This window comes from Scyliorhinus canicula, chromosome 7 (assembly GCF_902713615.1).
Source record: "Scyliorhinus canicula chromosome 7, sScyCan1.1, whole genome shotgun sequence".
NCBI classification, from domain to species: domain Eukaryota; kingdom Metazoa; phylum Chordata; class Chondrichthyes; order Carcharhiniformes; family Scyliorhinidae; genus Scyliorhinus; species Scyliorhinus canicula.
The window spans coordinates 39,712,009-39,725,647 of record NC_052152.1 but is presented as its reverse complement, the minus strand read 5'-3'; the positions used below and the strand labels follow the sequence as shown (position 1 = coordinate 39,725,647).

At 47.1% G+C, this 13,639-nt stretch overlaps 1 protein-coding gene across 1 annotated transcript in view; it reads right to left on the bottom strand.

The window, feature by feature from the left end:
- Window positions 1-10,994, bottom strand: part of LOC119968888 (zona pellucida-like domain-containing protein 1) — a 65,567-nt gene extending 54,573 nt beyond the window's left edge. Inside the window, exons 1-2 of the mRNA XM_038801826.1 lie at window positions 10,941-10,994; window positions 1,108-1,239 (exon numbers count right to left, since the gene is read on the bottom strand). Coding sequence (XP_038657754.1) covers window positions 1,108-1,216 — 109 coding nt within the window. The 5' untranslated portion in view covers window positions 1,217-1,239; window positions 10,941-10,994. The remainder of the gene's footprint in view (window positions 1-1,107; window positions 1,240-10,940) is intronic.
- Between the last annotated feature and the right edge of the window lie 2,645 nt (window positions 10,995-13,639).

The following is a 13,639-nucleotide window of genomic DNA, read 5'->3' as shown; positions in this document are numbered from 1 at the left end:
GGGGTTTGGTGCCAGGGGCACAGTGCTGGTCATTCACCCTGGCCGCCTGAGGCAGTCCTGCAGCCTTTTCAGGTTCTGATGACTGATCCTGACGATGGGAACCACGGCGCCCACAGCATCTGGCACCTGCCCCCAGGCCCGTTGTACAGCAGCAGGAGTCAGTCTCCTGCCCACCCCGAGGCACAGGGTGCCCCACCTCCTCCATAGCACCCAGCAGCATTTCGAACTCTTCATCGGCAAAACAGGGTGCCGCTCTTCGGGATTCCATCTTCTTGGCTAGACGAGTGCGTGTGGGGAGTGGGCTGCTTATATGCTGCTTCAGCTTGTCAGCCTCTTAAGTGCCAATCCCAACCCCGGTGAATCAGATGCCGTTTTGCATTGGAATTGCACCAGTTCTAGCCCGTTAACGGATTCTGAATTGCTCTGGGACTGGCGCTGCTTTCGGGGTCATAGTACAGCACCGATTGATTCAATCCCAGCATTAGTACTTAGTTTCTGAAAAAAATAATTTGCCCCAGGTACTTATTTCCTTGGTGGAATCCCTGGAAAAAATAGTGCTTTTCTGAGTTTTTCACCAAATTTGCACTGGAAATTCTGGAAAAACCCTTTTGATAACTTTGTTATCTTATAATTATAATTCTTGCAAAATGTTTAATTTTAAAACATTACTGCAATCCTAATCATTCAACTGAACGTTTTAATGTAAAAGTATTATATATGGTATACATAGTGATTAATTGGTATGGAAGTGAAATCACCCATGGAGCAAAGAATCCTTTCCTCAGTCTTACAAATTAAATACAATGTTGGGGCCTGGTCCAGGTAAGTAATATTGTCAATAGTATTTTAAAGGCTGGAGTTGCTGAGGCTAATTGTAACACTCAACTTTGTTCATAATGCATTAAATTCAATTAATTATGTAATTGGATACCACTAAAGGCAAGAATCTAAGCCGCAGGAAAGGAGTTATATTAGAACATGGCTAGAATGAAATGTCTGAACACTGAAATATCATTGTTTTGCCACAATTGACCCACAATTGACCAACAACTTTATATGGCATTTTATAGTTGTATGATTAGAAATCTTTCGTTGATATGAGATTACCTGGAAGTCGATAGGTGTCACCACAATCCTGATCTTTAATATTAATATTTTGAGAATTGATTCCTTTGACAATTATAATAGCAATCAGTAAATAGATGGGGGATAGCATCTTGCCTGTTTATTGGCCAATATCTGTAAATGACAAAACAACAGACACACTGAGACATGCTTTATATTTTCCTGCTTCCATCCTATGAAATATTATTATTGCTTTTTTGGTCTTCCACTCATTGTGTGGTAGGCAACATCACTGCATCAGAAAGTCTGTTCGCAATGCCTTTAAGCTGTCGTTACGTGTGTGATTAATCCACACACGTAACGGATCCCACGTGATTAACGCTGTGGTTTTAATTTCTGTCTTCTCACCAGGAAAAAAATGCATTGGACAAGATTCTCCGGTTTGTTGCATTCTCGCTCGAGCGAAACGAGGCCTGTGAATAGCGAGAGAGACCGAGAACCGCGCCAGGCGCGCCAAACAGTTTGTGATACAACCAGCCTACTCCTGTAGTGTAGTGTGATCTCGCTGTAGTGTGCTGAGAAACCAATTTTCACCACTTAAGTCCTATTTTCATACAATTAACAAGAGCCACCCCATACCCAACAGCCTCCCGTGATTCAGCGGCCTCCCTAGCAAGTGGTCACGCTGGCACCAATTAGTACTCCTTTTGAAAAATGTGAACCTGGCGGAAGGGTTTCTGTGGGGAGCGGAGGAGGTGAGTAGCCATCTTTGCTCACAGGCAAAGTGCCAGGCTGCTGGGCTTGCCACCCCAGTGCTCGGCGTGGTGTGGGGGACTCTCGGCTGGGGGTGAGGGATCCTCCACAGGGGTGGGCCACCATGGGATGGTGGGGGCGGGGTTGCTAACCACGCATGGCATCACTATGCCAATCCCTGGATCGTGTGTACCCATTCCGGGGGGGGGCAACCCTACTGCCCCACCGCTCACCCATAACCCCCATCGACTGCTGAGGCCTCTGGCCCTGTGGCTGAAGGCTATTTTTAATGGGGAATTGGCAATCATGGTTAATTGAGCACTTCACACAACCCAAGTGGATTCACATGGGTGGGTGGGCCATGTAGCATGTGCAACCTGTCATGGGCCAGGGTTTAGAGAACCCCAAAGTGTATCATGGAGTTCACCTGACCCACAAATTTTAATAGATTGTGGTTATGGGGAGCACACGGGCCTACTTTATAGGTGTGATGCAATAGAAATTTACAGTACTTTTAAATTAAAACAATGTTTATTTATGAAACCAGTTAACACTTTATAAACCCACAGTAAACATCTTAACAACTATCAACACCAATAAATCCCCCAAAGAATACAGTACTCTTTAATTAACTCTTAATCCTTCCTTGCAACATCCATGAGACAAAAGAACCCTTTTTACAGAAAGACATCAGGTTTAACTTCACTGCTGAGAACAGTTACCACTTTGAAATCACCAAATGAACATTCATAAGCTTGCAGAGATTCATACAGATCTTGCTGTGACTGCTGCTTCTCCAAATGTAAAACAAAACTAAACACACCCTGTAGCTGCGAGCCCAAAGTGAAAGCAAAAGCAGACAGACAGTCCTGCTCCACCCACACTCTGACATCACTGATAAACACCCATTTCTTAAAGGTACTCTCACATGACAAGCCCATTGACTTGCATCCCAATCACACCTTGATGACTGGACGCTGTGCTTGACCTGCAGGAGACAACACCACAGACGCAGCAGCCAACACCTGAAAATCCAGGGGATGGGACACAGCTCCGGGGACATGTCTACGACCGGAGGATGGGTGAGTGCCACGGGCAGAGGGAGATGCCTGGCGAGATTAGCCAAGGATTCAGAGGTCAGCCCATGTTGCAGTTGAAAGTGACAGAGCCACCATACTAGTTTTGCACAAAGGCATTTATTGTGTGTAATAGTTCGCCACTCTCCCGATGGTGTCTCCCGATGGCTACCCCCACCCCCTTCCCCCCCAACCCCACCACCGGTGCCCTCAGTGATCCTCGATGTGCTTTCCCCCCCCTAGCAGCACAGTGGTTTTCTCTGCTACCTCACAGCGCCACGGACCCGGGTTCAATTCCCGCCTTGGGTTGCTGTCTGTGTGGAGTTTGCACTTGTAGGTTATGTGGATTGGCTCTGCTAAATTGCCCCTTTGTGTCCAAAATGATATGTAGGTTAGATTAAGGGCTTAATGGGATAGGGTGGAGAGTGAGCTTGGTGAAATATGTCATGTTCTGTAGACTGGCCTTGGACACCCCTGGCATGCATCCTCTGGGGCTGGAGGGGCCTGGTTCACTTGTCGGCAGCACATGTACAGCCATGCTGTCCTGTCCCGTGTGCTGGCTGGAGGGGCCCGGTTCACCTGTGAGCAGCACAGGCACAGCCATGCTGCCCTGCCCCGTGTGCTGGCTGCATGACATGGCTTCATCGGACTGGTGGAACGTGGCCACCGTCGCCACTCCTTGGGACTGGTCTGGGTTGGCACCCAGCGTCCCCTCCTCCCGCTTGGTGCCCATAGGACCAATAGGACCCTGGAGGTCACCTTTGGATGCAAGGGAAGTTGGTCTGAGCCCTGGCTGTCCCTGCATCATCTGGTTCTGCCAGTCCTGGCGGCTCCCGATGTCAACATCATTGTGTCAACATCCTCGGCGATGCTCCTCAGTGATTGGTCCATTCTCTGCAGTGCCTCGGCACTGGGACAAGCTGCGACTGGGATAAGCGCTGCAGCGCCTTCGCTATTCCCATCTGACAGCGGGACATGTCCCACAGGCTTTCCACTATGGTCGCCACCCGAGTAGTGCTGGCCTCGGTGCCTCGTATTGCCAGGAACATCTCCTACGCCCATAGCCTCTGGGATTCCTCCAAGCGTCTATGGACCTGCTGGAGTGTCGCTGAATGTTCTGGCTGCTCCCTAACATCGTCATCAGCACCAGGGTGGCCTCTTCCACAGGCTCAGCATCAGGCTGCAACCCAGCTGGGTCCTAGAATCCAGCAGACCTCCGACTACTATGTCACCTGGGGGTTCCTGCCTCCACCTGATGTGCATCAGTAGCCATGTAGTGCTCACCAGATTGTTCCCCAGAAGCCTGAACACTAAATTTCCCAGCGAGGTGCGAGTATCTGCGCTGGTGGAGCATGGGGATGACAGCTGTGATGCTTGATTGTGGCATCCTCGGAGCGCTCCTCTGAGGTGTTCTCCTGGGAGGCTGGATAGGGGGCCACCTGGGATGGGCCGACGTCGTCGCCTAGAGGACCTGTGGAAGAATGGACATGTGGTCAGTGGGAGGGATGGGTCAGTCAGTAAGGCAATAACAACTCATGTTTGACAGGTCCTCCGGGTGGAGCCTGGTGGTTCCTCACCTCTGCCGCCTCTGCGTTGGTGACCGCTCTGTCCTCGTCACCCCAGTCACCTTCAGGGCACACTGTTCGAAGGTGGTGAGGAATCTTATGTCCGGCAGATCACCGCCAGTCTGGGTCCTCTCCTGGCGATTGTGGGAGAAATGTTCCTTAGGCGACACAGAGAAGACATCACTAGCAACACATGTGGTTCACAGTGGGGGGTGGGGGGGGAAAGAGGTGTGTGATAATGGTTGCAGGGAGAGGATGGGGTGTGCAGGAAGGGTTGGGGGGGTTCAAGAGAGAGGGATGTGAAGGGAGGGTGGGGGTCACATGGAGAGTTGGGGGGTGGATGCTCACATGCGGGCAGAAAGGTATCAGGGTGGAGTGGGGGTGTGCATTGATACCTACTCACTCATGCTGCCAGTGGAGGTCATTGACCTTTTTCCGGCATTGGAGGCCAGTCCTCCTGGTCACACTCCCAGCGCCACTTCTTCCCAGACAGCACTGGCTGCCCCATGGCTCACCCTCCAGGACCCTCAGGGATACAGGACATCCTTCCTGGCCTCCACTGCTTCTAGGAGCCTCCACAGTTCTCCACAGCATCCCCGAATCTTGGGGCTGGTCTCCTGAGAACGATTGTTGCGAACTGCCACGGATTGGCTGAGAAAGTGCTGCTTCAGTGCTGCTCGACCTTGTTAGAGGCGGGCTGGCGAGCACAGTGCCAGTGAATCAGCTGGCAAGCCTTCATTTGCGGCGAGAAGCCCACGGGACCTCGATAAGTGGACCAATTAACGTTGAATATTGCTGCCGACTTCACTGGGCTGAGCACCTGGAAACTCACGGCAGTTGCTGCTCGCTACAACACTTCAAAATCTTTCTGGAGAATTGCGCTCTTTAGCTTTACCTAATTCCTTCTCCAACAGACCAGTTGAAATCAGGAACTCAATGTAGAAACAGCTGAAAATGTAAGTTTGCAGTCAGCCCACTATCTACTGTATCTTATGTCAAAGTCATTGCTCTGTTTAGCCTCTCGAAATATACTGAGCGGCATGTCATAATATACAGCTATGTATATGATGGAGTGCAGACAGGCAGTGATTGACACACAGGTTGACCAGTAAGCACACAGAACAAAGCAGCCAATCACCAGACAGGACACGACTACTATATAGCCAGAGGGCACCAGGTTTCCCGCTCTCTCTGGACAAAGCCTCTGAGACAGTCAGAGTTCGTGAGCTAGCCAGTGCAAACACCATGTGGTAGCAAGTAAGTCTGGTCAGGCTAGTATCAGGTCTCCTGTCAAGTCAGCATAGTGTCAACCCACAGTTCAACATGTATAATAGTTTAGATGTTAAATAAAATCGTGTTGCATCTAATCAAGTGTTGGAAGTCTGTCTCTCGCTACACTGCATCAAGTGCAGTCCACATCAACCCAGCCTGCCCAACACATCACGGGATTCTCCAATAATGGGGCTATGTCCCCACTCCAGTGTCAAAACATGGGCGTTTCACTCTGGACTTTCCTGAAGAAGGCCCAGAGTGATTCTCCTACCTGAAGGGGGCTAACAGGGCCCTGGAGTACTCCTCGCAGCTCTGGCTGCCGATACGGTGTCCTGCACCTCCGGTCGGGAGTCCTCACACGCACACGGCGGCGGCCTTCGGCGGCCACCCCGCGCGACATGACGGACTCACACCGCGGACCGGCCCCGAAAATATAGGGCGCCCCCCGAGATCGCGCATGCCCACGGATCGGTGGTCCCCGATCGCAAGCCTGGCCATCCCTGAGGCACCCCGGGCAAAGGATCACCCCTGCCCCACACCAGGGCGGCCGTGGACTGACTCCGCAGCCGCCACTGGCCGTTCCCGACAAGCAAAATGTGATTAGAACCATGCCGTCGGGAACTCGGCCAGTTTCCCGCGGATTTTCCAGGGACCGGAGAATTGCGGGAGCGGTGTCGCTCCGGCTTTCGCCGTCAATGCCCATTCTCTGCCCCCATGCTGATTGTGCTTTTGGTGCGGAAGCTCGGAGAATCCTGCCCTTATTTTTTATTACTGCTTTACCGCCATATAATTGCCCACCATTATGTGTTTTTGTTAACTTTACAAACTCAATTGAAGGGCCAAAGCACATTTTACATGGAAACAACCACTAAGTTTTAAAAGAGGGATGGAAGATTAAGTAAATCAAGAGCTTTAATCAAATGACAGTAGGCTAGAGTTTTAAAAATTATAGAGCATTCCTGTTGGCCTTAGCAGCTAGGCCACACGATCAAATTTAAATCAGGAAACTTTCAAGAACTGTCTTTCTGGGCACTTAAATTGATTAACATATTTAAAATAGAAATTAGTTTAGTATAGGTTCTTACCCTCTGTCAACTAACATAATTATTGCAGGTTTCTCCTTGGTGTACCAGTGGGGAAAAGCTTACTGTTGTCTCTTAATCCCTTTCTCAGTTTCCTTCATTCTACCTTGCCAGACCGCTGATGTCTTTCCCCCTTAGTTTGAAACCACATGTAAATGCTGGTGGGTGGATCAAGTCCAGTTCCTGATTTATTTCCATCCCTGCTGTCCCAGTTACCACTGCTTCCTTGGACCACCATGTGCATGATGATATTAGGCTAGGGATAGTAGTGGTCCTAAGACCTTGATTAGCAGATACCTATATTTCCTGACCTTAGGACCATAAATTCTACCTTTTGCCTGCCATGCATATTCAATGAGCATTGACTCATATACATGGTTGGAATTACGGTGAAGTTGAAAGAATGAGTTGGAGCTTAAGATGATAATTAGAACAAGTCAACATGGATTTAGTAAGGGGAGGTCGTGCCTGACGAACCTGTTAGAATTCTTTGAGGAGGTGACAAGTAGGTTAGACCAGGGAAACCCAGTGGATGTGGTCAATCTAGATTTCCAAAAGGCCTTTGATAAGGTGCCACACAGGAGGCTGCTGAGTAAGGTGAGGGCCCATGGTGTTCGAGGTGAGCTACTGGCATGGGTTGAGGATTGGCTGTCTAACAGAAGGCAGAGAGTTGGGATAAAAGGTTCTTTTTCGGAATGGCAGCCGGTGACCAGCGGTGTCCCACAGGGTTCAGTGTTGGGGCCGCAGCTGTTCACCATATATATTAATGATCTGGATGAAGGGACTGGGGGCATTCTAGCAAAGTTTGCCGATGATACGAAGTTAGGTGGTCAGGCAGGTAGTGCTGAGGAAGTGGGGAGGCTGCAGAAGGATCTAGACAGTTTGGGAGAGTGGTGCAGGAAATGGCTGATGCAATTCAACGTGAGAAAATGTGAGGTCTTGCACTTTGGAAAAAAGAATCCAAGCATAGACTACTTTCTAAATGGTGAGAAAATTCATAATGCCAAAGTACAAAGGGATCTGGGAGTGCTAGTCGAGGATTCCCTAAAGGTAAACATGCAGGTTGAATCTGTGATTAAGAAAGCGAATGCAATGTTGTCATTTATCTCAAGAGGGTTGGAATATAAAAGCAGCAATGTGCTACTGAGCCTTTATAAGGCTCTGGTTAGGCCCCATTTGGAGTACTGTGTCCAGTTTTGGGCCCCACATCTCAGGAAGGACATACTGGCCCTGGAGCGTGTCCAGTGGAGATTCACACGGATGATCCCTGGAATGGCGGGTCTAACATATGATGAACGGCAGAGGATCCTGGGATTGTATTCATTGGAGTTTAGAAGGTTAAGGGGAGATCTAATAGAAACTTACAAGATAATACATGGCTTAGAAAGGGTGGACACAAAGAAACTGTTTCCGTTAGGCGAGGAGACGAGGACCCGTGGGCACAGCCTTAGAATTAGAGGGGGTAAATTCAGAACAGAAATGCGGAGACATTTCTTCAACCAGAGAGTGGTGGGCCTGTGGAATTCATTGCCGCGGAGTGCAGTGGAGGCCGGGACGCTAAATGGCTTCAAGGCAGAGATAGATAAATTCTTGATGTCGCGAGGAATTAAGGGCTACGGGGAGAATGCTGGTAGGTGGAGTTGAAATGCCCATCAGCCATGATTGAATGGCGGAGTGGACTCGATGGGCCGAATGGCCTTACTTCCACTCCTATGTCTTATGGTCTTATAATTCAACAATTTCAGATACCTCTGTTTACATGATATTTTCATCCATCTTGGGTAAACTGAATAATCCTATGTCAAAAACTACCTACTGCCATCTTCATAGCATAGCAAATATTTAAATGTCACCAATGTAACTTCATTTGCTAATACAGCTTCAAATGGATAAATCATTGCACAAACAGGTACAAGTAAAATTGTGTAACTGTGTATTTTTATCTGGATATTTGCCAAATCATACATGAAATTTGGAGATGTAATAGAAATATTATAAATATCCCAAGTTTTGTCAAAGCTCTCTAAACTGAATTTGGGATTTGATTTAAAATATTTATTTGAATTTCCTTTCCTGTTTTTCACTCCTTTTTTCTGAAATTGTTGGCTCATGTTTCTGTGGCCCCTATAGGCCTCACCCTTCATGGCTGAGCCAAGACAGCAAATCTCGGCAGGTTTTTGAACAGCTGAACCCGATTCTGTTCCCACTTTATATTAATATTTACATACACTTTCCAATCACTCTATACCAATTAAATATGGTAACCCTGGCTCAGGACTCACATAATCACACTGAAACACAGAATTACTGCAGAAGAGGCTCTTTGGCCCATTGAGTCTGCACCGATACGTGAAAAACATCTGACCTACCTACCTAATCCCATTTACCAACACTTGGCCCATAGCTTTGAATGTTATCACGTGCCAAGTGCTCAACCAGGTACTTTTTCAAGGATGTGAGACAAACGCTTGGGCTGGATTCTCTGCCCCGCCCTGTCACATTTGTGCCCCGATCCACCGGCGGGATTCTCCATTACGCTGGCCGGTCAATGGGGTTTCCCATTGTGGGGCAGCCCCACGCCGTCGGGAAACCACCGGGCGCCGGCAAAACGGAGAATCCCACCGGCGGAGAATCCAGCCCCCTACCTCTACCAGTCTCCCAGGCACTGCATTCAAGACTGTCACCACCCTCTGGGTAAAAAGGTTGTTCCTCAAAACCCATCTAAACCTCCTGGTTCTCACCTTGAACTTGTGTCTCCTCGTGACTCATCCTTAAACCAACGGAAACAGCTGCTCCCTATCCACCATGTCCATGCCCCTCATGATCTTGTACACCTTGATCAACGCCCCTCAATTTTCTCTGCTCCAACGAAAACAATCTGAGTCTATTCAACCTCTCTTTATAACTTAAATGTTCCATCCCAGGCAACATCCTGGTGAATCTCCTCTGCACCTCCAAGATCAAGGTTCTGAAGCCTAACAGTCCAACTGCTTCCCGAACTGACATTAGCAAATCTGACACACAAAACACATTGAATTGAGAGTCTTTTTGTAATGCATTTGATGCTTTGTCCCTCTTCACCTATAGAGATGTTGCTTGCTACTTTTGATGATATTCCATTATACAGTCTGACACCTTGCCAAAGGATCATTCTTTATACATGAAGCCAAATTGTAAATGCCACTGCGTTATTTGACTGCAGGGGCAGCATGCTGAATCTATCCTGTCCTTTGTCTATGCCCACACATGTATTCCTCAGCTAGATTTCCAGAAGGATGAACCTTTGGCTGATGTTGTCATTCCTACTCCTGTGTGGGGAAGTCAATTGTGGCGCCTGCTAGCTCACTCAGCTAAATCGCTGGCTTTTAAAGTAGACCAAGCAGGCCAGCAGCACGGTTTGATTCCAGTACCAGCCTCCCCGGACAGGCGCCGGGAATGTGGTGACTAGGGGCTTTTCACAGTAACTTCATTGAAGCCTACTCGTGACAATAAGCGATTTTCATTTTTTTCAATTGAGATCAGCTAACCTAATGCACATCAGGAGTCCATATCTGGATGGTTCTGTTACCCATCACCTAAATTTTCTGAACCATCCTAATATTTTACAGAATTATTAATATTTAAATATGGACAAATTTACTGGTTTTCCTTGATTGTTTGTGCATTTCCATTGATTGCAGCATTTCCATTCACTAAAATTTTTTTCAAGCTAAACGTCTATTTAACCTGGAGAACTGCACAATTAATGCAATGCAATGAGAATGCAAATAAACAAAACAAATCTTCAGAGTTAATCCAGAGTTGTACAATGCTATATAATTGCTCCCCTGTTTAAAAAGTTGTACATTTTTCCCAGATACAATGCACCAAGTACATTATTCTTACTATTCATTTTGGTTCTGTACATTTTACATTTTCCCTTTTCCAAAATGCAAAGTAAAATATTTCAAAATATTGATTCTAAATAAATCAATAAATAGTTATGATATGTTTAGATTATAAATGATTGTGTGTAATACATCTACATAAATCGATAGATATCTGGGCAAGTCAAAAGGTAGTTAGAGCTACTGAATTAATACTTAATGAATAAATAAATAAATAGATAATATTAATGTAGAACATACCAGTATGAAACAATCCAGAAAATAATGATACTTCGCTGATTGTAAATTGTGGCTGACTTGTAGATGCGTTTAGTATTCTATAGCTCCTGCACTTTTATAGAGCTTTTCTCAGAGCTGATTGGATTGCACTGATGTCACAATGTGGCGTACTTTTCAGATGTAAATTTCAGAATTTAAAAAAAGTTAACTTTTCTTTATTGTAGGACACAACATGCCTGGGGCAAAATTTCAAAACTAAATAAGGAACTTGTATCCTCACACAGGTATAATGTTCGCAGCTATTGTGATGCCGATTGAAAGCCAAAATATTTGTTCCATTACATACCAATTGATCTAAGCAATATGGATTACATTAACCTCTTTTCCGTTTTTTTTTGTCTGCGTTTAATGGTCACTGACTATATTGACAGATGGTCCCAATTTTGTTTTGGTAGTTTTCATTCAATGGAAATTTTGAAAATTGTATCACAGAAAACGTAATTTGAATGTTGATTTAAAATGGTAAATTCAAACTTCCCAAATACTCAAGTATTCATTCAACAGGTATAACTGGTGAATATTTTGTTCATCAGGCATGATCATAGATTATATGCAGAAGGAGGCCATTCGGCCCATCGTGTCTGCGCCAGCCCTTGGAAAGAGCAGCCTAATCCCACACCTCCACCCTATTCCCGTAACCCAGTAGCCCCAGCTGACATTTTTGGACACTAAGGGCAATTTAGCATGGTCAATCCACCTAACCTGCACATTTTTCGACTGTGGGAGGAAACCGGAGCACCCGGAGGAAACCCACACAGACATGGAGAAAACGTGCAGACTCAGCACAGGCAATGAGCCAAGCCTGGAATTGAACCTGGAACCCTGGAGCTGTGAATCAACAGTGCTAACCACTGTGCTACCATGCCATTCTTATGATGTCGTAAATTCTAGTCAGAATAGCTCAACAGAAATTTTGAAAAGCCTGTTTTACATACCTGAACGTGGTGTTCTGATCTGATTCTTACTCCCAGCAGCAAAGCAGCCTTAATCCTAATGACCGTGCTCATTGGTCCATTTCTTGCTAACAGCTCAAACATGGCCCTTGTTCAATGAACCAATCAACCATCGATTACATCAGTCAGTAGCATAGCTATTTTATTAACCCATTACACTGCAGCAAGGGTGGAGGTGAAAACAGGCGGTCTTAGCGATGGTTTGAGTGTGTAGCACTGTTAATGGTTCTACAACATTTACCCCCAGCAAGATAAACCTGTTCCCTTGAACGTTTTGCTATTTTAGAATCTCAACTAAAAAAATGTTTCTAAATATTGAACAAAAATTGTCAACGAGTGGGTCCTCAAATACAAGTCCTTTCTTTAAGGAATCGCCAAGGTGTCAAAGTTATCTTGCGACAAAATATACATAGAGATATGGGGCGAAATTCACCGAAGTCCATCGTGACGCCCTTGACCGGCGGGCAAAAACGGCGCTGGTGACTCAGGCGTCGGGGCCCGCTTATCAGCCCGAAATCTCCCGTCCCGAAAGGGCCAACAGTGGAGTGACGCTGTACGCGTCAGTTTCACCCGCTGCGGAAGTGGCGCGTCGGTTGACGTTGGGCGACATCATCAATGCCGCCTGGCGAAACATGATATAAATAGGGCCACCCCCCCAACCCAACCACCTCCCACCCCCACCCGCACCCCCACCCCCACCCCCACCCACCCCAACCCACCCGCCACCACCCCCCCGCCCCCCCAACCCCCCAGCACTCGAAGTAAGTGATTTCACTCTCTCTCTTCACAACCCCTCCCCCCAACCCACCGACACTCAAAGTAAGTGATTTCACTCTCTCTCTTCACAACCCCTCCCCCCAACCCACCGACACTCAAAGTAAATACTTTCTCTCTCTCTCTTCACCCCCCCCCCCTCCACCCCACTCAAAGTAGGTAATTTATCTTTCTCCCCGGCCTGTCACCCACCTCCAAGCTGAACGGCGTCAACTATCATCAATGGTTGGCGCCGTTATAAACCAACTTTGATTTTCGCCGACGTGACCCATGGCCACGTCGGCGTGACTTCGGCCCATGCGGGCCGGAGAATAATTAGGCCTCAATAAACAATGGCATCCCGCTGGTGCCAGCCGTTCTCCGAGGCGGGCGGCGGGATTTGAAGAACGCCGTTTTATGGCGGGTGGGAGAATTTTGAACATGGTGGGAGCGGGATTATCGGCGCTGCCGGGCGATTCTCCGACCCTGCGTGGGGTTGGAGAATTTCCCCCATTTTATGGCAGAATGAATTACTGTGGAATTCTTCTCCAACACCAGCCCTTAGAAGTCTAAACTCACATCCCTAGGGTAATGTTTTTATGTTGATTCTTGACATAATGTACTTATTGAAGATTACACCATCTTATTTGCTTCAAAAATGCAAATGTATTTAATTGAAGCCTATTATAGATTACAGCTCATACATGAGGTTATAGATAGTGCCTGAAACTAATCAGAACAAAACAGAGGAACAGGTAGTATTGAGGAAGCAGGGGGGCTGCAGAAGGACTTAGATAGACTAGGAGAGTGAGCAAAGAAGTGAGAGATGGAATACAATGTGGAAAAGTGTGAGGTTATGCAATTTGGTAGGAAGAATGGAGGCATAGTCTATTTTCTAAATCGGAAAAGACTTTGGAAATCGGAAGCACAGAGACCTAGGAATCCTAGTTCAAT